At 50.6% G+C, this 26,276-nt stretch overlaps 1 protein-coding gene across 1 annotated transcript in view; it reads right to left on the bottom strand.

Annotated features, from left to right (window-relative positions):
- The window catches only part of MAP2K6 (mitogen-activated protein kinase kinase 6), a 40,093-nt gene extending 14,749 nt beyond the window's left edge, over window positions 1–25,344 (bottom strand). Inside the window, exons 1-3 of the mRNA XM_084273432.1 lie at window positions 25,295–25,344; window positions 1,924–1,990; window positions 956–1,004 (exon numbers count right to left, since the gene is read on the bottom strand). Of these exons, the coding sequence (XP_084129558.1) occupies window positions 956–1,004; window positions 1,924–1,990; window positions 25,295–25,310 (132 nt within the window). The 5' untranslated portion in view covers window positions 25,311–25,344. The remainder of the gene's footprint in view (window positions 1–955; window positions 1,005–1,923; window positions 1,991–25,294) is intronic.
- Between the last annotated feature and the right edge of the window lie 932 nt (window positions 25,345–26,276).

The following is a 26,276-nucleotide window of genomic DNA, read 5'->3' as shown; positions in this document are numbered from 1 at the left end:
GTCACTCTTTAATTCAGCAGCAAAGTTTAAAGGGAAAGGAGGGGGAAGAGGCTTTTCCTAGGGATGAGGGGTGAGGGCAGAGAGGCTGGCAGAGGAGGGAGAGCATCCCACAGGAACTGGTCTGGACAAATAGGTAAGAAATCTCTGGGAAATGCAAGCCATGGCATGGTGGTCCCTCCGAGATAGCCACGTATCTGCATCCACCTGAGCTCTGGGTTTCACCAGGTGGATTTCACCAGCCACGATGGGCTCTCTGCCTCTATGCATGGAGCCTCTGTGGAGAACGTAAGCCTTCCCTCATCCCTGAGATGGCAAGGCAGAGAGGGTTTCCTTGGAGCTTGCTCTTGCAGCAGGAGATTTCTCTGCCTCGGTGCTGCACCACTTTGCTCCAGAGGCACCTCACACTCTTTCCACCTCCCAGACCCTGCTCCATGCCAGGGAAAATACAAAATCCAAACGAAAGGAAAAGCATCCAAAGATAGACATTATAAAACACTATTGGATTAGCATTTCACTTCATAAATTAACTTGCTGACACCAAGACCTATCTCTTGCACCTAATAAATTCATTGCCCAGCTTTAAAGTGCCTTTATGAATGCTGCTGTGGCTTTTCCTCCTATCAAAATAGTTGCTCTCGGGTTTGTTTTTTCCATGCAATTTTTTTTTTTAGAACATCAGGTGGACTGGTTTCCATGCTGTCAGAAGGATCTGTGTCCAGGACGGGAAGATCTACCCTGAATTAAACTCCTGATGAGATGGCCTTCAATATTAGCAAAGGGAAATACTATGGATGAAGGCTTTAAATTGGCACAGGAAAGTAAAATCTGCTGTCGGCACTCCCCCTGTTTTATAATCATTATTTCCAGAGGATTAGCTGCACTTTATTGAGACAAGGCAGGAATTTCCAAGGAAACAGGAAGGGGACCCTGGTGTCACCGCAACTCCTCATCTTACCTCCTCGCCAATAGAGATGCAGGCTTTGGAGTCCAGATCTCTGGGTGGCCTGCAGGAGAGAGAAGGGAAAACAATGTGAAATGTTCTTTACAAAGATGAATCTTCCCTCAATGAGCACAAGCCCTGTGGTGCCCCAGGCCATGTCTCTGCACCGGTAGTCCAGCAGCCCCCTGCAACCCTGAACCAGCCTCCTGCGCTGCAGCACCAACAGCTGAAGCCAAGAATCAGAGTTACCCCAAAAAGGGGTCAGGAAGGAAGCTGCTGGCATTGGCAGTTCTCACACCCAGCTTCCCCATGCAGGAACCCCGAGAGATGCACTGTGAAAGGCAAACCAGGTGGCAAGCATCAGCCGGTATGAAAAATGAATTAAACGGGCATAAAGGTCCAAAGCCACGGTAAATGATTACCCAAGTCAGAGAGCACGGGTTAACAGGCTCATAAAAGTCAATCCTTGAGGAAGTAAAGAAAACCCAGCAGGCTGGAGTGGCACAAATGGTCTTAAAAACTCAGGGTTTTCTTTTGCAAGGCCAGGTGTGTAGGGAAGGGGATGTATTTTTACACCTTGACCAAACATGTTGCTCAAAGTGGGTGGCAGAAGTGCCACATCAACTCAAATCAAGGTGCCCATTCTGCTTTTTCCTTTTCCTGGGCACATCATTAAACAGCACAAGAAGCGTGCCACGGGCAGTGATGGGTAGATGGGTACAACCTCAGTGAAGGGCTGTGAGCCCCAGCTTGTATCTGTGGCTACAAGAGAAATACAAGGGCTGTGAAGATATTATCCTCCCTCACGGGTGTTTTGCCCACTCCTTGCCCAGGGTCCCCGTTATCCCATTATCCCAGCCCCAGGCACTGGCTGTGACCGGCTGCCGGCCCCTGCCCGTGGCAGCACAGGCACTAGCAAAGACTGGAAGGCAGCTGGGGTTCATGGTTTTCTTTTCATTTTCCCTTAGTGTTTGCAGACTTACGTGGAGCTTGTCTGTGGTTGCTCAAATGCTTCTTTAGGAATTTTCAGCCCAGGGTTTCTCTTCTTGCCTGTGAAAGAAGAAAGAGGCAGAATTAAAAGGGGTTGGGGTTTTTTTTTTTGGTGGTGGTGGTGTTTTGTTTTGGTTTAATTCACAAAACACAGCTTGTCTATATTTGTTGACCTTATTTAACATAAATGCCCGGCCAGGCTGGTGGTGTAGACTCAGGGCACAGAGTTCAAAACATAAAGTGCCTTTGTTCAGCAACGCTTCATTTAGACCTGCAAGGTCTGGCTGCCAACTCGGTACAGAAAACAGGCAAGAGCTCTGGCAAGCACAGGCCGTGTGAAAATGCAGAGGGAAAGGTATTTCTCCTTCGTCAGCCCTACCCACATAGGATCCCTTAAAATGTTTCTTAGGTTTTAAACCATTCCAGATCCTAACTGTGAACCCTGGCTGGATTAAAGATCTTTTTCAAATCGAACCTGAAACTCCAGAAACCAGGTTCTGATCCTGTTTAAATGGATGTTGCACCTTTTGGTCATTAAAGTTGTGCAAACCCAGCAAAAAATAAAGCAGAATGCAGTCTGCAGGCTTCAAAGCCGTTTGTTTCTGTTCACACTGACCAGCCAAGCTTTTCTGAGCTGGATGAAGCTCAAGCTCTGGAGCAGTTCAAATGCAGGCTCTCCTTAAAGGGGGTCCAAGTCTGCAGACACGACAGCCAGGCAGACTAGAGAAATACAAGAAGGTTTTTATGACTAAACATATACAGCCACATTTTAGCACGAGGCTTTGAATTCATGGATAAAATAACCTGAAAGCATAAGTCATGTCACCAAAACCCCAAAGCAAACATCAGCTGTTTGTCCATGCAATAAAATCCCTGGTCCCCAAAAACAGCACAACCATCTAATTTAGGTGTTCAACATTTTTAACCTAACAATTTATATCCATTACTGTCTTTCTTTTAAGCATACGTTTTCCCCTCTATTCCCAACACTCTCTTTCACACTTTGCCTATACAGGTTTGACTTTCTTTTTCCTCTCAATGCAAACTCAGGTCAATAGATGGCTGTGCATCCATCCCACTGCCGGAGTGCTACGAGATCAAAGCGCAGGCACCCGGAACTCAAAATGCCATTTTTGAGGCAATTAGTCAATTCAGATTGCCCATCTTTTCCTATTTTTTAAAAAAACTTTTGTTTTTCTCTTTATCTGCTGCAAAAGACAGGATCACACTCACTCCTTTTGTCATTCCAGGATGGGACAGGCTGTGACAGCCCAGCTGACACCTCACGGTGTCCACTCCATTTATTGGAATGCTTGCTACTGTCATCAGAAATCAACTGAGATGCAAATTTACAAAATTTAAAAAGAAATCAAATCAAAACAACCCCCCACACCCAATTCTCTGCCCAAGGAGCTCCCAGCTTAATACTCAAAAGGCAAAACAAAAGCAGCAAGGTCACGCAGAAGCATGAAGAATGGCTCTCAGTTTTCCCAAGAGGTAAAAGCTGGTCAGCAAGGAAGTAAAAAATCATTGTTAAAACAAGTGGGGGAATTTCTACTTCCTGAGCTGCTCTTTGACCCTTTTCCTTCTAGTTTTCTTAGCTGTACTACAAAGGTCTCTCAAAGGCGCAGGTGGGACCAAGCCCTGCTGTGCCGGAGGCTCTAGATACCATTTCTTGCCCGAGCTGTGCCAACTGCACATCAGGTCCAACGGGATGCCAGACGGGTAACGATGCTCTTGGTGTTGTCATGTTTTAGCTAAAAAAGGACTACTGAAAATCCAGGTCTTGCAGTGCAGGCAAACAAAACCCCTGTTTCTCTGGCAATTTCTGTGTCTGCCATCCCAGCGACCTCTCCGCTGCCACAAACCTGTCCGCATCCTCTCATACTTCAAGCAAATAAGATGAGCACAAGAACAGCAGCATCTTCATCTTTATTCTGCACTTGGGAACCAGGGCACAGAAACTCGCTGCTTTGCCACGGGGGCAGGAACTGCCTCTTCAGCTCCAGAGCCGAACTCTTCCTCTTAACACTCACCCACCGCCTCTTGGCATACACATCACCCACCCATCCCCACTGCCATGTCATTCACCCAACAACCAAAATAAAAAGAGAAACAAGCACAAATTTGCTCTGTTTTTTCCTCCTCTTTTCTTTTGTTTTCCCCTTTTTTTCCCTCAGGTTTTTTCCCCTAATTTTTTCCCTTCTTTTTTCTTTTTTTCCTTCTTTTTCCTTTTTTTCCTTCTTTTTCCTTTTTTTCCTTCAGGGATTTCCGTGCTCAATCCCACGTGCTGGTACCTGTACCTCGGGGACCTGCTCTCAGGCAGCTCTGGGTGGGTGAAAATAGACCTACTGCAAATTAATCTAATTTGAACGTGAACCAAAACAGGTTGCGCAGCATTTAATCTTATCGTGGTTCACGAGCGGTGTCAGCAGAAGAACTAGGTAGCAAAATGCCAAACCCAAATAAATATTAAAAGCCTTCCGCCTTCTGGTGAAATCAAATCTGCACTTTGGGGAGTTTATTTTCCTTGTCTCTTCTTCACAGAATACAATATTTTGAAACTTTGCCATTTTTCTGAAGCACAATCTGTTTGCGTGCTCGAGTTGCCAAGACACGGGGAGAGTTTAATGTTCTTTGGGGTTTTCTTTTCAAAAAGAAGAAAGCAACAACAGTAGCAGGAAGAAAACATGGATTTCACAACGGCACCAGGAGAAGGGACCGTGAATGGGAATTGCCATGGCTGGGATTCGCATCCTGCGGGATTCACTCGCGGTGCAGCAGGGGAACGCGGTTACCCCCCACCACCACCGCTCACCAATGGGTTATTTAATGCACATCTCAGGCTGCCATCAGGCAATTTCATGCCTCTCAGCTGGATCGGGTGAAGATTCTGAGCTCCTTTTGTTACTACATGTGGAATGCTTGTCTCTCCGAGCCTTCCGGGGCCAGGGTCTGCAAGGGTCTTGCTGGAAGTGTTGGCGATCCTGATACATGGCATCATCGCCTTAAAGCCAGAAGCAGGAAGCAGCAGCCAGTGCCGCTCTGCAGAGCCGTACTGCCACCCTGGAACACTGCAGCAGAATGCAGGAACGGTGACCCCCGCCTTTGCCCCATGCCCCAGCCCCACTGCTCCCAGCTGCATGGTGGGGGGGCTCAGCTGAGGCTCTGCAGCTGCTCAAAAAAACATGGGTCCAGGTCACATCTGCTTGAAAGAGTTTCTTCCCCAAGGCAAACACTGACACTCAGAGGGCTTTTTTTTTTTAAGCAAAAAAATACTAAGTCCCTAGATCAGTTCTCTTCAGCAATAACTGCTGAGCAAGTATCTCGCTGCCAAAGTAACACTGCCCAGCTCCCCACGGCAGACATTGGCTTTCAAAGTCCCCGTTGTATTAAACTGCAGGTTGCAAAGAAGCTCAAAATGTGAAGGCAGCTTACTAACACACGGAATAGGATGGTACCTGGTCCATCCACAAGAGAACCAGCATTTTCCATACTGCTTTTATGAATCATTAGTATTTTTAGCTGTGTTTCCAGAAGAAAACCACCATGTGTGTATGTGAGTGTCCCCTGGGACAAGTGTAAATCCACCGGCCAACATCAGCCCTGTCTGATAAACAGAGCTTCTGGAGATTGCACATCTGATAAAATAAATATGTCCCCAAGTCAGAGGCAGGCCGAAGCTCAAAAGCAACCCACAGCAGAGATGTTCAAGCTCTGGGTGTCTCAGACACCAAAATAAAAGCACAAGGCTCAATCCTGAAGCCCCAAGAATCAGTGCAGCAGGCTCTGTGGGTTTGCAATAATGAAAGGCCCAACGAACTGTCATGCACAGTGTAAAGGCTACACAGGGCTCCTTCTGCAAAAGGTTCCCAGTCCTGGTTGATCAACAGATGGGATCGTACATCTGCTCCCCAGCATCCAAGAAGTCATGAGTTTGCCGTGTAAACAACCACTCGTGGCTTTCTGGTCTCCGAGCCTTCTGACTAAAGCTCATTTGAGAGCTCTCCCTGCAATTTTCCGCACGGAGACTTCCACAGGCACTTGACTCAAAAGCCAAGTTTTAAGAATAATTGAGGGGAAAAAAAGCAGACTGGTTTGGAGCGACGCTGAGAGACATCTCCAGAACCGCCTTTTGGTTCAGCAAAACATTCCGGGTATCCGTAACGTTAAGCACAAGCTTAAATCCCCTGGCTTTTAACAAAGCCATGGCCCATGGTAAATACCAAACTGGCTGACACTAGAGAAGCTGCCACCTTTAAAAAAACCTCTGTGCTTTCCTGCAAGAGCACTGCTCAGGACAGCAGTAATGCAAGCGAGTAGCTACAACACTGCTACAACCTCTGGCACCTGCTACACCAAGCCCGAGCAGCCCAGTGCTGGGAACGAAGCAAGGTCTAAAAGCAAAGCTGCAACAGGGCAAAGAAAACCTGACTTAATGAAAACACATTAAACACTTCCCCGTTGAAGGTCTTAAACCCAATTCCTGAGGGAGGGGAGAAAAATACCACTTCCAATGAGCTTGTTAACCTCTTCCCACCGGCACTGACAGGGCGCAGAGAGAGATTAATGTCACTAGCCCCTTTCAATTAGGGCAGCGTTAAACATCAATATTGAAAAAGGAAACTTCAAAGTTCCAACGGGGAAAGGGTAGGAAGCATAACAGCGAACGATAACGAGAGGGAAGGCAGAGGAATTCGCTACCCACGTACGCTGCAACAGAAAATAAACTTCTAACTTCTGAAGGCAAATCCCAGTCCCCAGTCTCCAGACGTGTCAGTCGGCGAAGCACTTTCTATGATATAATCCAAAGTAAATGGTTTCTCGCCTCAAAAAGCTCCTGTTTCCTTCACAGGATATTAACCAGCCCTGTCTTCACCACAATTTATTATTAAAGCTCTGTTCAATAGCCATGTGGCAACACCTTCTTCCAAATAATACTCTTTAGCATATAATTTGCTGGTAAAATTTCACAGGCGGGAAATGCCTCTTTCTCCTACTTTCTTACGAGATAAAAGTGGCTCATTTACTATTCCTGTCTTTCCTAAGGAGGTTTTTTGTCTTGTTTCTTGAAAGGTTTTGAAAGCCGAATAAGTCGCTCTTCCTCTATCAGCTGTGTAAGCCAAACCCCCACCCTTGGAATGAGGGCAAAATGGAAATGCTTCCATGGAAGAATCAGCATCCTGTGGGCTCTGTCCGCCCAACCAACGCCTTGCCTGACACCCAAGTGCCTGCATTGCAATGGGAAAGGACACTGCCCAGCTCCAGGTTTCTTTGGTGCCGTGGAGCTGCCAGCACACTCAGTGGCCGCTGGCACACCAGGGTTGGAGCACACTGTCACTGCTCTGGCCCCATCACTGTGCCCCATGTCCATACTGCACCTCACTGCTTTGTGCCTCAAGATTTTAAGTGTGTCCCCCACCCTCACCCCCCAGGAATCGCATTTCGGGAGGGGAAACGGGAAAGGCAAAAGCACTTTTATGACCGTTACAGATTTTGCCAACACATACTGGAAGCAGTATACGCCTGAATCACTGCACCAGGCACAGAGGTACTACAGGACAGCCCTGATTTCCTCTGAACTCCTGGTCCTCCACTCCTGCTCTTGGTGTTTTTCTCCAAAACATAAATAAAGAAGTGAATCTCCTTTCATACCAAACCTGGACAGGCCAGCAGACTAATGGAGCACTTGAGTCACTTCTCCTTGGTCTTTGCCTCTCCTTTCTGGCTCTGACTGATGGCTGAGACACACTGCACTGGGCAGGGGGACCTTGCTCTGAAGACACCTCCCAGAGACCTCACCATGGCCAACACACTGCCCCGAGTGCAGCCGAATTTGCTTTGGCAAAGAGGAGATGACCTCAGAGCCGCAGCCTGGAGGCGGGTACGTTCTTCTCTCCAAGTCAGCCTGAGCAATGAAAATACAGAGGCAGAGAAGCCCTGCATCTCCGTCCAGAACCCTGGAACTTGTTGGCACATCATAAGCTGCCACCGCATCCATGTCCTGTTTTAATCTGCAAGGCTCCCATAGGTAAGAGAGGCACGGTGTGCCATAACCCGGGCACGGCAGCTCATCCGGTGACCATGCACCGGCCCATCCCAACTGACTTCCCGATACCGGTAGCACCCGTGTTGCAACGCCAGAGACGCAACTCGCTGTCCTGCCCTGACTGTGGCCGTGCTGGCGGCTGCCCCGGGGCTTCTTTGTCACAGGGCTCAGCTCACTCCTACGATTCAACCCTGTAACCTGTAATAAACCCAGCACGGGTGAGGCCCCAAACCGAAATAGCAGGGCTTTTGCAAGGAGTGCACCCAACGAACCGCGGCAGCAGAGGTTGTGCAATGCCACCTCGCATCATGCCAGGGTTATTTGCATCTCGGGGCCTGTCCCCGCTGCAGGGAGCGAGCTGCGCCTGCAACGCGCGGCGGGTGACGTAGGTCAGCTCCGCTGAGGAACAAACACAATGGAGACAAAGATCCTCGGCTTTTACTGCGCGCGGCGCAATCACAAGGTCAGTCCTTCGTGCCCGCCTCAAGATTGGCCTCCGGCGGGAGACGGAGCGGTGGCGAAGCTCCGAACAAAACACTGGGAGAAGGCGAAGCAGAAAGCTTTGCAGTCAGGGCTCCAGCAGACTAATCTCTGCATCCCACAGCGCAGGGACACAGAGAAATGTCACCAAACTGCGCAAATATCAGAGCCTCTTTGCCTGCCTTTCAATGAGCTCTGTACTGCGGTAATTCAATTTTGAAGGTAATTTCCTGACTCCGACTAATCTCCCTTGCTCTGCCCGTTCTCCTCTCAACACATCCTGCAAAAGGGCCCTGTTTATTCGTGTCGATACAGAAACCAGGGGGATGCAATTTCTTCTTATCTCTGCACATTTTGGCTATAAGAGTCTGTTTGTCGCCCTGATAAGAGCACATCTCTGAATTTTGGAAGAGTTAAGACCTTCTGAGTGCAAAGCGGAAGAGACGCTTTGATGGAGATTAGACCTGAGATTCTGTGCTAACACATGCACTGAACTCTCTGGGAAAAGGGCAAGGAGGTGAGGCAGATTTTGGGCAATTCCGTTCGGTAATCCTTCCCCCCCAAAACAAAACTGAGCCCCCCAGCCCATGGGAGCTTGCACAGAGCACAGGGCTCCATGCTGCAGCAACCTTCCAGTAAGAGTTGTGGAAAACCAACGTCCAACCCAAGTTGTGAGATGAGGACTGGCCATAATACAGCACGGCTGCAGAATTCATAGAATTCATAGAATGGTTTTGGTTGGAAAAGACCTTTGAAATCATCGATTCCAACCATCTATACAGCCCTACTAGGTCCAACACCAGACCATAGCAGCAAGTACAACATCTACTCTTCTTTTAAACCCCGACAGGGATGGTGACTCAACCCTCTCCTTGGGCAGCCTGTTCCAATATCTGACAACCCTTTCAGTAAAGAAGTTTAGGATGATCTTTTGTCCCACAGAAGTTGCTGCCACCTCACTGTGCTGTTTCATGGGCTCTAGCATTGGCTTGAACCTTCCATTGCCAGCATCCTGGACTTCACATTCCAGCCAGGCCTGGATGTGTTCCCTACAGCCTGATGTGTTCCCTATACCCTGCTTCAGTGTTTGCCTACAGGAACGCCAACATGAGAGGAAACGTGTCCTTCAGCAACCACTTCCATGCTCACAGACCAACAAAGAGCAGCCACAGTTCAGAGGAAACAGGGAGGTGACAAGTGGCTTTTCCAGTTAACGTCCCTCCCAGGCCCTGGCACAGCATCGCTTCCAACCCCGGCAAGGGAACTGCATGCATGGTGTGGAGCCACCCATCATGTCCCTGTTGAGCCAATGCCAGGACCACGTTGGTATCTGCAGATGTAAGAAGGCAAGGCAGAAGCCTCCCCCAACATCCCGCACAGCCGAGACAGCCTTCAGCTTGGTCAGCTCTTCTCTGGAACAAAATGTGCTGCAAACCAGCCCTGACCCCACTGTCCTCAGAGCACTCGTGTCAGAGGGAGATGGTAGATAGGAGGGGTCTGCCCCCCTGCAGCTCTCAGTGCAGGGCACAAGAGACTTTGGTATCACAAACCCAGTTACGACACTTTGGCTGAACTCATCTGGTGTGTGGATCCAGCTGCTCCAACCAGGATGGCCTGGGGGAAAGGGCACAGCTCCTCCCAGGCAGTGCGATCCGTGACAGCATGGCCTAGCAGGAACAGCACTGGCTGCAGCAGAGCTGGGAGTGTCTCCTGCCAGGCTATCCTGCCCAGCCTGGGGATCGGCCACCCCGAGCTGTCCCCCCAAACACCAGCCCTGCCCCTGCACAGCTCCCCAGGGATTACCATCTTCTTTCTTGGTGCTGGGATCTCCCAGCAAGAGTGGAAATGTTCAGGTCTCTGCTGACTCGCCACAGCTGCAAGATGCTCTGTCAGGGACAGTTCTGCAAGCTACTGCGAGCATTGGCCTGACCCCACTGAGGTGGTTCACTGACCCCACTCAGGCTGTGTCTGGATGCTCCAGACACGCTGGATCCTCCAGAGATAGCTGCAGAGGTAGATGCATACAATGCAAAATTCAGTGGCTTGCCTACGTGACGACACCACCTCCAATAGTCTGATGGAAATCCTACAGGCATCAAAGCCTCTTCCTTCTCACCTCGCTTTGCCTAATCATTTTTCCACCCATTAACTTAATTTCATGAGTACATCCAAGCCTTCCCCACCACACACAGGGAAAACCCATTTCCACTCCTCTCCTACCACCACACCATCTTGCAAATCACTTGTGGCTGCCCGACACGAGGGTGCAAAAGCCAAAGGCAGCGAAAACAGCTCAGGAAAATCTTATTGGGGTCCAAACAATGCCCAAAAGGGCTTTTCTTTTCTGCTCCTCACAGTCGCTGGAGCAGATCGCATCCCTCACAAGGCTCCTGCACCCCTGGCATTCTGGCAGCTGCATCCTCCTGCTGCTCCGGGAAAGATGCAATGGTGGTGGAGACCCCACAGAGTAAGAGAGGTTGTCAGAAGCCTCATGGCCTCTCCCCTCACCCCCATTACCACGAGAAATCAGAGCAGTGGAGCTCCGGGGCGGCGAGCAGCAGGGGCAGGCACTCCAGTCACCAGTACCCCATAAATCAAGCCCATATTCTCCCTCTGCCAAGGCCCCATGGCTTCGCTGCATCCCCATCCCAGAGACTGGGTTTTTTTTTTGCTTATCTCAAATTAGGAAATCCACAGGAATGGGAGGCCAGGGAAGCTGCTTGCCAAGAGCCTTCAGCCCTCGTGGGGATTTTTTTATGAGGGACTTTTGGTTTAGTTGCTGTTTTGTTTTCAAACCCTCGGCTGTCTGCTTGCAGTGGGAGTTTGCTGGAATCAAAACTGGAGAAAAGCTCTTGGAATTCACCCGGGGAACAAAAGGGCTTTTGTGCAGGAGGATTTGGAGGACGCGGCTGCTTTCATTGCCGCTACCTTCATTTCTATTTTCTCCTTGCCAAAGAGCACCTGCCAGCAGCACCAGAGGAGGTGGGCTGCCATCTGTGCTGGGGCGGGGATGTACGGGCAGGAGGATGGATGCCTCCTGCACCCGCAGGCAGCGGAAGCTGAGCGCTGCAGGCAGAGGGGTGAAGTGCTTCCCAAACGCTCGCGCATCGCAGCACGTGAGGCCTTGTGGCCTTGTACCACAGCCTGACAGGCCAAGCCTCGTGCTCCTGCCCTGGCTCAGCCACTCGCGCGGGAGGCAGGGTGGGCTCTGCGCCTCAGCACAGCCGCAGCACCCACAGGAGTCTCCCAAGGGGTGGGTAGGCTCTGCCATGCTGGTGGGTGCTCCCACGTGATGCAGCCCTGTGGATGAGGGGCTGGAGCTCCTACAGCCAACATGTGAATCACAGCATCACAGAATTACAGGGGTTGGAAGGGATCTCAAGAAATCATCATGTCCAACCCCCCAAAAGTGGGGATGCTGCAGGTTTGTCCACAAGCTGAGCATCACTCCTCTTGCTTTTATTTTCTTCTACTACCTCCTGTCCCCTGAGATTTCAACTCAAAATATCACAGTCGGTGACCATGTGCAGCTACTTCCCCCCCACATACCTAGCAGGCAGCATCACATCCTCTACACACAGCACAAGAGCAGATGCTTGGTCTGCCTCGGCCACGGCAGGAGCAGGATTTGCCTTTCAATCCACCACCCCAGACAGAAACACCTGTACACTTCCCAAACCCACCGCTCCCAGGAAAACCCGACACAGCAAAGGACCATCCTCTTCCTCTCCCCATTGCTCTGCAGAGCCTCAAACCCAACTTCCTCAGGCCTGGCTGCAGGGAGGAGATAAGGATGCCCTCCCCATCAGATGTGCTTTTTGTTCAAGGTCTCTCTCCAGTTCCAATTCTGTTTTTCAGCTTTTTTTATGTATTCTTGGTGCTAGCTGAAATATTCCTTCAGGGTTTGTGAAGAAGCATCTCTTGTGAAGCGAGGGCCCTGCAACAGAGCTTCGATTCCCTTGAAAATACACATCAGCTTCTGCATCTCCATTGGCTGCTCAGGCACTGAGGGGAGGGGGTGATGAGTCCGACCCGGCAGAGCCAGCATCTCGCTTTCTGAGCCAGGGCCTCTCGGAGCTGTCGGATGTGCTGCCAGCCCAGGGAAATGCAAATCGCTTTGGAAAACGAAGGTGACATTTCCACCCGCTCGCTGATTCCTGCCGTGCTGCAGGCACATGAGCCCAACTCAGACCTGCAGCTCCAGCTATGAAGCTTCCTACAGCTTGATGGTGCTTATATTTAAACACGTGCTTAGCGTGAGCACATGCTCCTATCACGGCTGCATGAAGTGCCAGGCTGAGCACCAACACATATGTAAAGGCTCTGCCAGACTGCCTGATCTTTTGCAATAGCTGCAGCAGGACCCTGTCCCCTGGGTACCCAGCTGCAGCTTTTTGCCCATTTTTCCAGTCGTGCCCATCCCAAAAGGACAACCTGTACACGGGCACCAGTGGACATCCCACTGCAGCAGCAGTGTCTCCTCAGCATCACCCAAGATGCTGCTCCGTAGCATCCACTGGTAAAGCTAGCTGGGCAAGCACTGAGGCTTGTTCAGCCAAAATGAGTCAGGGGGCTTGAACCTGGGGACAGCGGGATCTTCCTAACTGGAGATGTGATGGAGGGGGAGTGCCCTGGGGAGCTTAGCCAAGCGTCCCTTTGGGGTGTCGCTGTCCCCAGGGAAGCAGGCACAGTTATCTGTGCATCCTTCGGCTCCGAACGGCTGCTCCCCATGTGTTAATGCAGCCCCATCGCTCTGCAGGGATGTATTTGCTCACAGAGCAGGATCAGGCCTTGTCTTGGTGTCATCAGGACAGAAAAAATCCTCAGGCCGCACCACAGGACAATCTGCACTGAGGTTTTACTTCTGTTACTGGTACCTGTTACTGGTACCTGCACCTTGTTTTGCCAAGCACACACATGAGACATTCAAACCACACCATTATCAGCCATCTTCTGCTGCTGAGGCACAGCATACACCACATGAGTTTATCACTTTCTACTCAGGAGTAAAGCCACCATGGGACAAAATAAGCAATTAATGTTCTGCAGAGAGAAGACTGCCCATTGGGTTGGTCGTTCTGGCAGTTAGAGTACCGGTAACTTTTACAGCCAAACGAGGATGTCCATGGAAACAGAGGAATATGCCACAAGCCATTTTTTCAGCACTCTGCAGAAGGTCCCTGATGAACAGGAGGGCTACACCAGTCCATGTGGAGAGCATCCACCATTCTCCTTGGGGGGGAAAAAGAAGTTTTAAACCCTGACAAAGTCATCTAAGACACCAGCAGCCTGAACCCTCCTTGGTTCCCAAGTTATGCTGTTCTGGATGGCATCTGGCAACTGTTTATTTCAACGCAAAAGTGTTGAACTGAAGATAATTTTAGGTCCCCTTTCCTCTTCTGTGGTGCAAATAACACTCAGAAGAATTTCAAATCAACGCCTAATTATCTTCCTAGTGATATGCTGCTCACGCTCCATCCTTCACTCGCAGCTCGGGCCACACAGATAAATCGATTGGAAAGCTGGTGGCGATCTCACCAGGAGGTTTTCCTGCCCTAGCACAACCTGCAGCACTGGCATGGAAGGAGAGGATCTGCTTCCCAACATTTTGTCATGGGGAATTTTTGGTAGAGGCTCAGCCAAATTTTGTGATTGAGTTTGGAACCCGGTCAAGGCTTTGACCAACCTGCCTTTGTGTGACCCCACCTGACAGCTCACTTTGGGGTTCTTGGTTGGGTCTTTTTTTACTTCAGAGCTTATTGACTTGGTTTTGTTCCAGAATTATTAAAGATTGTGTATGACAGCGTGGACAGCACAGGCGTGAGGAACCACCTCATGCTCCCTCTGCTGGCAATGTCCCCAACACAAGTGTAGGTCCTACTTTAAAAGCACTCAGGAGCCCTGCTCCGAGTGAGAAGCCAAGGGAGACAGCAGCAAACCCAAACTCGCATCCCATCTAAGCCCCGGCACCCACCCAGGTATCCAGTGCTGCAACTCTGGACACTACCCCATGGCTGGAGCAGGTCTGGAGACACTGAGGGAATAACTGTCCCCAGTCTGCACCGCCAGCAGTAACATCAGATGCTCCATAAAATAGCTGGCAACAGAGATGGGCGAGAACCAGAGATGCTCCAGTACCACCACAGCAGCAGCGAGTCTACCTGACCAAGAACGTAAAGTCTCAGCCCTGCAGCCTCTTCAGCAGTGTTATCTTTGCCCATTCAAGGAGTCTCAGGAGCTCCAAGCCACGCACGTGAAGGTCTGTGGGATGCAGCACAGCTCTTGGGGCTTCCAGGGAAGCTCTTTCAACTTCAGATTTTAGCCAGAGGTTAAGAGAGCTTCTAGTTCTCCTTCCAGGCACGTGCTAAGAGCATACGCTTGCTTGCATACCAAACAATAAAGCAAGCAGTATGTAAAGGACAAAAGCTTTTCCCTGGGTTTTATTATGCAATTTGATTTCAGTTTGGAAAAATGCTGAAGAGGTGCCCTGTGCCATCGTACCTGGGCAGACAATAGCAAGCTGTCCTTTTATTCCTCATTTGCTTTCCCAACCTGTCCCTGACACAACTGTGCAGGTTTTTTTCTATCCACAAGTGCCCACGCGGATTGACCCCCAGCAGGTCACATCCCTCCACCCAGCCTTGAAGTCAGGAGCTGTAAACACACAACTCCCTTCACAAGCCTTCCTGTCCAAGCCTCCACAGAACATCCCGTGCGAGGCTCAAGACCGCAGGCTCCTCAAACACAGCCCTGCATTCGAGGGCAGTATAAAACAATAAATCACCTACACAGGTCTGTAAGGTCCATCCTACTTAGCAACCAGGACAAAATATAGTCCCAACCTTGTAAACTGATGCTGTACCTGATACCAAGCACATTCAGTCCCACCGACTCACACACTCCAAGATTTAGCACGTGCACAAGTAGTTTCAAGACCAGAGTACGAAAAAAATCCTATTTAGCATCTCTTTAAAGGGGGAAGAAAAGATTCTTCAGGGCCCCACTCATCCAAATGCGGGCCCTGCTTGGCTGCAGCTGCTCTGATTCGGCTCTGACTCAATCTCCCAGCTCGCTCCTTGTGCTTCAGCTGCAGCGATGCCTTTTAAAAGCAAGCTCCTGTGTGGAAAGAAACACACCCCCCTCGCCTTTCCAGGAGGTGCTGGCCGGGGGGATGCTTGCACAGGATGAGCCCTAAATGAGTGAGCTAGGAGGTGAAGTAAATGCTTGTTGATGCTGGAAGTGCTGGCATTGTTCTGAGGTCTGTGCAGGAAGAGCGAGGGGAGGAATGCTCTCCTATTGCAGGAAGCTGTTCCAGCCTCTTATCAGACATAAAGCTTCTCATTTCTTGCGGGGGAAGTACCAAATGTTTTTGAGGGGAAGAAAAAAAAAAGAAAAAAAAATCAAAAATATCACATGCTGAGCTATAAAGGAAGCTGCCTAATGACATGAATGAAACTGAAGTCATGCTACGTGGAAGGAAGCTTGCTGTCCTGCCCAGCTCAGGGATGCTCCAGTATGGTCACCTTGCAACAAGCAAGGGGATGCTCCAGTATGGTCACCCTGCAAAAACCCTGAGGGAGGGTTGCAAGCCCAGAAGCCCCTTCCCCCCCTGCCAAAAAGGTGCTTGCTGTGAATTCAGGCTGTCTTACCTCCAGAAAGCAACTTCCTACTAATCATCTTTGAATGCAACGTCTGCCTGTCACCCATCCCCAGCTGCCAGGGCCTATTTTGGGCTGTCCCTCCAGTTCAGACACTGCTCAGGCGGGGGGCTGTTCTGCCGTGTCCTTTCACACCGTGCACTGCACTGATCCAGCCTTTGAGTTAATTTGTAAAACCGATTCCTTGGCAGGAATTCAAGCTCTCCGTAGAGATGTTCCAAGTTTTATTAGCAATGAGCAAATTACTGGTGTCCTTGGGAAAGGTAAGGAAGTCAGAGTCTGTATTAATTGCCTTTATTTTTTTCTCGAGGGTGTCTCCCAAAGGACAACTCTATGCCACACAGAACAGCTCTCTCCCTACCTAAGTACCTGTGTGTGTATGCATATATATACATATATATGTGTATATAATGCCTGTTGCAGCTTATTGCTTGGATATCTGCACAAACTTCAGTTTGAAATATTCTATCAGACTTTTCTCTTTATTTGAGCCAAATACTCTTCGTTGCTGGCTTCTCTGGGTACAGTATTAGGGAATCATGATTTCCATCTTTTATCGTTAAAAAGCAGAAAACACTTTGGAACAGGTTGAAAAACAGCAGTATCCAGAGCATTGCCTTTCTTCTCCTTTAATAGGCTACTCTGACAGCGCTGTGCTTGTTAAATGAGGGGGGAAAAAATAATCTGTGGGCATGTAGTGAAGGGCAATCGTGTGGTTTTTTAAAACATTTAATAAGCACGGTTCAGTTCTGAGGTCGGCTTGGGAAGGCGCTTTGGCATTAACCATCAGCATCCTTCAAGTCCAAGAGGTGAACTTGCAAGAGGGAGCTGCCAGTTAAGTCTACATTTCCATGTCTGAAACTTCAGCCATAGTGAAGCTCAGACTGAAAGCTGCTGCAGCTTCCCTTTGCTGATTCTAGCTCCAAAACCCACATGGAGTTTGGGAACCGAGCTCAGATCTCCACACATCACTAACAGCACCAAGCCCCAGCAGGGCAGATTGTGGCCTCCTTGTGCAAGGGCTGGGGTGATCCACTGCACACTCATGGACCCATCGGGGCTGTCAAAAGCCCTGTGCTGTGCCTGGTGCCTCTGCTAAGGCATTTTGCTGACTGCTGAGGTTCAGCGCTTGGACAAACCCACTCAAGATGCAGCCTTGCCCAAAGGCATTCTGATGACAGCATGCCAAGTCTTTTCCTCCTAACCAGGAGCAGGGGACAGCTGTTCTCAGCTCCTACAGGTGTTTCACTCCTTGAAGAAGACTACAATGAACATCATGTATCTGTGCTTTGATCCCCAGGTACCAGCATGCAGAAACCCCACGATCACAGCCTGGTGCTTCCAGACCACAGCATCAGCTGCCTGAAAGACGAAATCAATTCCAGCCCTTGCAGAGCCAAACTTAGGTTTATTTCTTCATACTTTCTGCAGCACTGAGACCCTAATTGTAGGCAATTAAAGCAGCCCCAGGAAAAAAAAAGGGCTGTGTTGAAATCAAAGCTGGAAAGTGTGCCTCTGCACGGCCAGCAGTTGCCAGCACTGGAGAAGTGCCCCGGGAACAAGGAGCTGGTGCCAAGGGCACTGCACAAACCTTCCGTGCAGAGCTGGAGCCAGAAGGACCTTGTCATCTCGTGTGCCATGTTCTTTCAGTGAATGCTCCCACCCTGCATGCAAGTAGTCGCATGAGCATCTGGGTTAATGGGCTCTTACTGAGGCTCTGCGCGCCAAGAGATGGGAGATGCTGGCAGTTAATGAACGCAGGTAGCCAGAATCCCAGACTGGTTTGGGTGGGAAGGGATCTCAGAGCCCCCCCAGTATCCCCCTGCCATGGGCAGGGACATACCCCCAGCCCAGGGTGCCCCGAGCCCCATCCAACCCAGCCTTGAACCCTGCCAGGGATTCCAGGGCAGCCCCAACTTCTCTGGGCACCCTGTGCCAGTGCCTCCCTCCTCCTTGGGAAGGATTTCTGCCTTCCAGACCCTCTCCAGCTGCCCTCCTGCAGCTGAAGGCCATTCCCCTGGGCCTGGCCCTCCCTCCTCTTGTCACCAGCCCCTCTCCAGCACAATCCCCTCCCAGATTCTGGTCACACTCCAGATATAATGGAGCAAGCTCAGGAAACGAAAATCAGTCGCCGGTGCCAGGTCAGCCTTCACAACCCGCTCTCTCCCTCTGTCCAATGGCCACGCTCGGAGCTGGCCTGTCTCTGAAGTACGGGACATCCCCATGGCAGAGCTGTCAGAGCAACAGAAGACTTTTTGAGTCATTTTCTGTATCAGACCTTGAGCTACTAGAGAAGCAGTAAACCTTAAGAGGAACGCTAACATGGACAGACGCTCAGACTTTGATGACAGAACCTGTTGCCTGAGTGTCGAACGAGCTCTGCTGCAAGCGCATGAACGAGGAGCTGCAGGCTCAGGCCCCACCACAGCATGAAAATAAGTGCAAAAACATGTTGCCTGGGACTTCCACAGAACAGCTTGATAATTCTCCGAGGCTATTTGGCACTGATAAGCATGGTTTCATTGAGTGCAATTACATATTTTTGTTTAGAAAAAAGCCTCTCCTTCAGCAGCAGCTACCAAGTCCGTGCTGATTCAGCCTTCGTTAAAGGCCTCTTGCTGCAGACACCGCAAAGTGTTGACTCCTGCTCTTATTTTCTATCGCTGCCTTATCTTTGGCATCTCATCTGCAACTTCTGCTGGTTTTAGGGGGTTTTTTTGTTGGTTTTTTTTCTTAATTCCACTGGTTTCATCTGAGCACAGTAAAAGTGGACATTGCTTGGGCTTCAGCCTGAATGATCTCTGATCTGTTTGGGTGCAGGCTAGGAAAATCTAGCCTTGATTATAAAATTGCAAGCTAAGTAGGCTAACAAAACAGCGAGAGCAAGAAACTGGATCAGCTCTGCTCGGTGAAGTTTTCCTGCTCCATGAGGAGGGGGGGAAACAAACCCATGTGCTCTCTCTGCAATCCTTCTTACAAATATGAAACCCTATCTGGGCCGTGGAGGCTGCTCCCTCCGTCTGCTTCCACCAGCTCCTCAGGCTTCCCCACACTCAGCTTTCTGCAGCATCCCAACAAGCCATGGCCATGCTGCTCCTGCAGCAACCAGGGGAGTGGGGAAGAACCCTGAGCAGCTCCTACCCCAAACTACTCTCGGATGTGGTGGGATGCTGCTCCTATGATGCTCACATGGATTCAGGTCCTTCTGCAGCGACAGGGTGCAAATCCAGAGCAGTGTTCAGCCCGAGCTTCCCTAGCACCAGCAGACCAAGGGCACCCAAGGGGCTTTTTGGGAGCTTCCATAATGGACGTTCAGCAGCTGTTTGCAACATCTCCAAACAAAGATGACTCAGAAGTGCTTTAGCACCCCAGAGACTTTCATGGTGGGATGAACCCTCTGAAACACCAGTGGAGTGTTTGGAATTTCTAGCTTAAAAGGAAGGATCGCTTTAACTTTGGCTTTGAGGCAAAAGAAAGCACAACAAGCCAGAGTCTCCAGCCTCCCCTCGCCAAATTGCTTTTTATCGAGAAGACACTTCTCTACTCACACTTGTCACCACGCAGAATATCATGGATTTGGAAGACAAAAGCAATAAAAACCCCAATGTTTTTTTGCAGAATGGGTAGATATGGAACCTGCAGTGCATGGCCTTCACTCTGCCACCACAGAGTGCAATATCTACATGGCACTGCTCCAGGGTCCCAGATCTCCTTTCCTGCTAACACTGCTCTAGTTGATAATACTAATCTCTTAAACTATTCCCAGACAGGCCCTAAGGAAAGGAGCTAAGTAACTCTACAGGTAATGAAACTTTTTTTTTCCTGTTTAAATTATAGCTCTGGCCACATCTAAAATGAACAGAACAGCCCTGCAACCTACCTGGCCACCAGCGACTGACTCAACGCTTTATAGCAATGCTGCTGGTGGCCACGCTGCCCTACTACAATTGCACTGGCCGACCCCAAAACATGCGTGCCATTTTCACTCAGAATCACCCATCCCAGCCGAGACCTGCCCAGTGAGCAGTGCTGCCAACTTCAGCTCCCCAAGAGTCAGGAGCAGCAACACAGAGCTCTGCTGCCGGAGCAGCAGGAGCCCCATAGGCAGGATGAGCATTACAAGTTCATGGGGTGAAGGCTGGGAACCCCCACAGGAAAGGGTTGGGAATCACAACCGCATCCGGCGACTGGGGTAACAGACCCTGTGGTCCTCCTAAATGCACACAGAAGGGGTCTGCAAGTATGTTCCCACCCCTGGGCTATCAAAGCTCACATGTTATTTTTCTTTTTCCAACTTACAAGAGGGAAAAATAAAAGATCAGAGCTTGTTTCGGATGTGCTGTTTTCAAACCCTCTTCCGAGAGGCTTCTTTCCTGTCGTTACAGCTCTTTTCAGCAGGAGAAAAATGGGACTAGTGACATCGAGCCTATGCATTGTTTGGGGGGAAAAAAAGCAACTTTTTAAGTCATCTTGTCTATCCGCAATCTCAGCACACGGAGTTCGCAAAGCTGCCACGTGACTCTGAAGGTAACCATGTCCCGTCAATGCCAAAGCTCTTGCAGGAATGAAGCGTCTCATTTTATTAAATTACTCCTGTGGTTTTAATTGACTAGCATTTGCTTCACCTTAGCTGCTGAGGTATGTGTCATAGGAGGGAATGCACCCCAAAGGCAGCTCCAGGTTTTTTTTTTTGGTGACTAAAGTAAGAAATGAGCAACACTTCCTGTGGCAATGTGAAACCTTAACTTTTTTTTCAGCTGAGAGAAGAAAATAGCTCTTCTTCGCTCCTTTCTCCCTGCAAATTAGCACTCTTACTGCTATAATTGCTTCTATAGTTTGAGCTTTAAAACACTTGCATCTTCCTATCCCTGCTGAACAGCTGGGGAGCTGCCGCCCTGACCAACATTATGCTGGTTCTTGTGCCGTGCACGGACACGGGGACAAGGCACCCCACAAATTCACACTGCTTTCTGCACTCCCCTGGCATTGCTGCCCAGGGTGGTGGGGACACAAACTCCTTCCCTGTGCATCCCAGCATGCAAATACATCCCTAGCACACCACAGCAAGAGCTGAAGGGGGTCAGCTGGGGTTGTCAGCTCCTGCTTGCAGTGTCCAGCACTGGCATGGCTTATGTCAGAGATTGATTTCCAACCTGACTGGCTGCTTTTCTTTTCCCATGCTGGTTCCTTCCTCCAGCGTAGCATCACATTAAACTTTTAAACCTCCTTATAAACGTTTGACCCCTCTTAACCCAAGGCAAGGGCACAGGCACCTCCATCACAGAAGTGATGGAGCAGAGCAGGCAGCAACAGGGCAAAACATTAATTCAACATGATTTCAAAAAAAAGGAAACTAAGAAGTAACAAATCAACAGCTTGAGCAGAAACCAGCCCTTTCTTGCTAGACTAAGCCTTGCTAGGCTCGCACCTGGCTGACCGTGCCCCAGCTTTGCTCACCTTGCCCTTGCCAAATGCCTATGTCATGGGAGTGTGTTAATGGCGAGAAGCTGAGGTGGTGCTGACGAGGCGAACTGCACGTTGCACAATCACGCTGCTGGCAGGTTAATTTTATACTAGCAAAAACCTGCCACCTACCTGGGATGGGGGGGTTGCTGGGTGATTTTATTTTCAAAAAACACCCCACCCCAACCCACTGCAGTTTAGGCTTTGCATCTGCTCCACTGAGACCTCAAGCTGGAAAAAAAAACAGAGCATTTTACACAAAATGTAGTATTTTTAATAGGTGCAGGGCCTTTGGTCAAAGTCCGTAGGGTAGATGTTCAGCCAGCATCACGTGGGATATGGTTCTCATCATCTCAGTAGCCCTTTCCAGCTAGGGCACGAGAAACTGGATTTGAAGTAACACCGCCTAAGAACTGGGAAGGAGATTGATAGGCAGCGATATTTCGTGGGTAAATGCAGCTTTATGAATTAGCGCTCTAATGGGAACGGCTCCCCCTTCTCTTATTTCAGTGGAGAAATCTGCATATTTGCAGGTTGCTGCTTTGATGTGGGCTTCAGGAGTGAATATTTCCCCCGTTGCAATGGATTTGGAAGACTCCTGAACGTATCTGCTGTCATGGGAGTTCAGATTTATAGCCTCAAACCCTGTCTAGCTTGTAATTAATATGGACTTCCGCATATTATTTATTTTTTTTTAATTCTCTTCTAAAATAATATCCAATTAGTCATGACAGCCAAATGTGCCACATTTGGGCAACGATTCAACATCATCTGAGCTACCATAAAGCCCCACTTGCCCAGAGTGGTCCCTTCTCTGAAGGTGAGGACCAGGCTGCAGGGACCAGCTGTGCTTGGGGAAATCGTTTCTCTGGATTGCTCCATCCACCTAAAAGCACCATTTCTACAACTAAAGAAAAGGAACAGGAGGAGAAATGAGCGCTAGGTGAAATGCAGGAGCTCACGCTCAGTGGTGCCTTCCTGACTCCATCCATGGTTTGTTGACCGCAGGCATGTACAGAGGCAGATGCTGGAGGCATCTGCTGGTTTCTGCTACAGGAAGGGCCAGGGCGAAACTCTTTGCTTCTAAACTGCAGGGAGAGTTTTACCTTCTACAGCCTGTGCTACGGCTGTGCAGAAAGTGGATCGCCTCCACTTCTCCACATGGCACGAGGTAGGGTCCAAGGAGTGGTGGGTGAGATTCCTTGCAGGGGATAAATCGTACCAGAGAATAACCCTCCTGAATACTGTCCCCCTGAGGAGCAGCATTAAAAAAAAACCTTAATCTCTGGCAAATTCTCAGAACAACTTTGGAAACGATTCAAAGCAGGGAGAGGGCTCAGCAGCTGGCTGAAGCTCTGGGCAGTATTTTAGAAAGCTGACGAGGAACCTCCTGTGCAACACATGAAAGCTGATCCTGAAACGCAGATTATGCTTCCCCTAATTCATCCTGAAGAACGATACCTCTGGTGCAAACCCCAGAGCTGAAACCCCTTCCCGAGCAAAAACCTCAGCCTGAACAGCTGAACTTGGAAAACTTATCCGTGTAAGGAATTCAAACTTAAAGACACTCGTACTGCAGAGCCCGAGATGGACGGGAAACAGATTCAAGAATGATGCCATTCATTGAGATCATGTTTTGTGGGTTGGCTACTTGGATTTTCCCATTTTCCTGGTACGGAGGAGGACGGTCGAGGCCAGGGCTGGGCAATGCAGGGGCCAAGCAGTGCCCTAGGAGGGTGGGCTGCAGGGACACTAGTGCCGGTCCCTGCCCATCACCCACCCAGCCCAGCTTTCCCACCCTGGGGCTGTCTGGGGACCCCAAAAAGCAGCTGCTCCCCTACCCCTCTGTGGGTCTTGCAGGGACCCTCACGCGAGCAGCGGCACGCTGCGGGTATCGCTTGGTTCAATTCTGCATTATCAAACTTCCTTGGCTCTTTCTATTGGAAACTTTTACAATTCCCTGCTTGGCTGGAAAAGATGACTGCAGCAAACCCAAATTAGGAATAAATTATACAACAACTTTACATTTTTTCTTACAAAGGAAAACTGTGTGGCAAGAGCTGTGAAAAAGCACCTCCTTCCCATGTCCTCCCAGCAAGGCTCGCAGTGGAAGGCCACCGCCTTCACAGATGCCTTTCTTTTTTAAAAAATAAACCCCAAACAACAACAACAAACAAACAAAAAAACCCCAACAAAACCCAACAACCCACAGCGACAAGCCAGACCCAGCCCCAGTTTGGGAGCTGCTCTCCCATGGGGGCCTGGCTGTCTGTCACCCCCCCCCCCTCCACACACTCCCCACTACGTGCGAGGGCTGCAAAACACGAGAGGCAGCTGCAGCATCAACCCCAAACAGTCCAGAGCAGCTCCACAAGCTGCATCCCTGCGGCCGAGCGCTGACACACACTCATCTATTGCCACAACGTAGGGCCAGAGCAACTCCCCCTCCAAACATCTCAGCCTGGGCTTGCAGGGACTATTGCATTCCCACTGCGTGTTTGCAATATTCAATTCTCCACCTCCTCCCACCCACATCCCCCCCCTCCCCCCCTTCCCCTTGCAGGACACAAGGCAGAGCCACTCTAGAATAAATCACGGGGTTAAAAAGCAAGAGCAAACCTTCCCCACTGCGCCGGGGAAATAAAGTCGATTAAATTAAATAAAGAATAAAAGAAATAAAATTAAAATAAATAAAGTAAAAATAGAATTATAAAATAAATATTAAATAAATAATGCAGTGAGAATTAAATAGTAAAACAAAAATAAGATAAAAATAAATAAAGTAAATAAAAAATAAATAAAAAATAAAATAATTAAAAGCAAATTAAAAACTAATTATGGAATCACTGCTGTCCCTACCCAAGCACGCCCCTCCCGCTCCATCCGAAGCTCCTAAACGCTAAATAAAGCCGCCCCGCTGCAGCTCCCGCGATCTGGTGTCACAAACCGCGCTGCTGCCTCGGACCGAAAGTTCCCAAATATTAAGGGGAAAGGGGGGGGAACAGAGAGAGACAGAAATCCTTGGAAAATGATCTCAGTCCTGGCCCACGAACAACACTTCCCCATGGAAACACAGGTATATATTTAATTCCCGGTAACTCCACTCGAGTTTCACCTCCCATCTCCTCCGCGGACTTTTCCCCTCAAAGTTCCGCCGCGTTTTTCGCACTCGAGACTCGGCTGCGCCCCGCAGGCGCGGAGCCCGCCCCGCGGGCAGGAGCCCAGAACGCATCAACACCCCCCCCCCCCCCCCCTTTTACCCACCCCCCTCCGCCTCCTAAACCCCCCCTCCTTCCCCGCCCTGACCGTGCGAGAGGCGAAAAGGGCTCGGGCGCGATTCCCCCGCAGAAGAATTCAAACAACGTCAGCGCGCAGCTGAGCGCTGCCCGCCCGCGGGAGCCGTGTGTGTGTGTGTGTGTGCGTGGTGTCTGTGTGTCTGTCTGTCTGTGTGTGTGTGTGTGCGGCTGCAAAGGGGGGGGGGGAGGAATAAAAAAGGGCACGCACCAAACAGGAAATGCAACTGCGAGCCATTGAAAGCCTCCAACTCCGAAATGCGGCTGCACCCCGAAAGGAAAAAAAAAGAGAGATCTATAGAGATATATAGATATAGATATAGATACAGAGACCCATCTATCTACATCCTGCGCGCATGCACTGCGGAATGCACGCCCGAGTTTCTGCAGACCTGCGAGGAAGGGAAGCGGGAAGCCTTACCTCTGGGCTGAGACATGTTCCCCTGTGCTTTGGCGGGGGAGGGGAAGCACAAAAGACTTTGCCGTGCCTCCTCTCCTTGGAGCTAGTTTTGCAAACAAAGATGCAAACTGCCAGCGCTCGGGTCTTCGTGCAACTGGAGAGTTCTCCCCGGCTCGCTGCAGCGGCTCTCCTTGCAGCGGGGAAAGGAGGTGGGGGGGCAGAGGAGGAGGAGGAGGGTAGGGGGGGGTTGCCGTGCAATTGCACGCCGTGCAGGGCAGCTCGCGGAGCAGGGGGTTCCCTCCCTCCCCCCGCTTTTGCTCGCAGCGCCGGGGGAAGGCTCCGCTGCACCTACATGATGGGCCGGGGCTGGCAGCTAAAACCTCCAAACTTGGAGCTGGGGCCGCAGCGCGCAGGCGCGGGGACGGGGCTGCCGCGGGGCCGCCTGGGCGCTGTAGTCCCGCCGCCCGCCTCTTCCTGCGGGGAGGGGAGGGGGTGTGCGGGGTGGGGAGCGGCGGGAGAGGCGCGGGGCGGCGGAGGCTGGCGCGCGGGGCCGGGGGAAGCGGGGGGACGGGCTCGCGCGCGCCCGCGGAGGCGGCTTCTCCCGGCGCCGCGCGCCTGCGGTTTCGGGGCGACGCGCGGAAGGTGCTCCGCTGGGTCCTGCGCTCCGCCGGCGCGGCGGCTCGACAGTCCCTGAGCTGCTGCTGCGGCGGCGGCCAGGGAGAGAGGTTCCCCCTGACTGCGCCCCTGCCCGCGCCCCTGCCTGCCTGAGTCCCTGCCTGCGTCCCAGTCTGCATGCATCCCAGCCTGAATCCCAGCCTGAATCCCTGCATGCATGCATCCCAGCCTGAATCCCTACATGCATTCATCCCAGCCTGAATCCCAGCCTGAATCCCTGCATGCATGCATCCCAGCCTGAATCCCAGCCTGAATCCCTGCATGCATTCATCCCAGCCTGAATCCCTACATGCATTCATCCCAGCCTGAATCCCAGCCTGAATCCCTG

The sequence above is a fragment of the Gallinula chloropus genome (assembly GCF_964237585.1).
Source record: "Gallinula chloropus genome assembly, chromosome: 20".
Taxonomy (NCBI): Eukaryota; Metazoa; Chordata; class Aves; order Gruiformes; family Rallidae; genus Gallinula; species Gallinula chloropus.
This window is presented reverse-complemented; position numbering and strand designations above follow the sequence as displayed.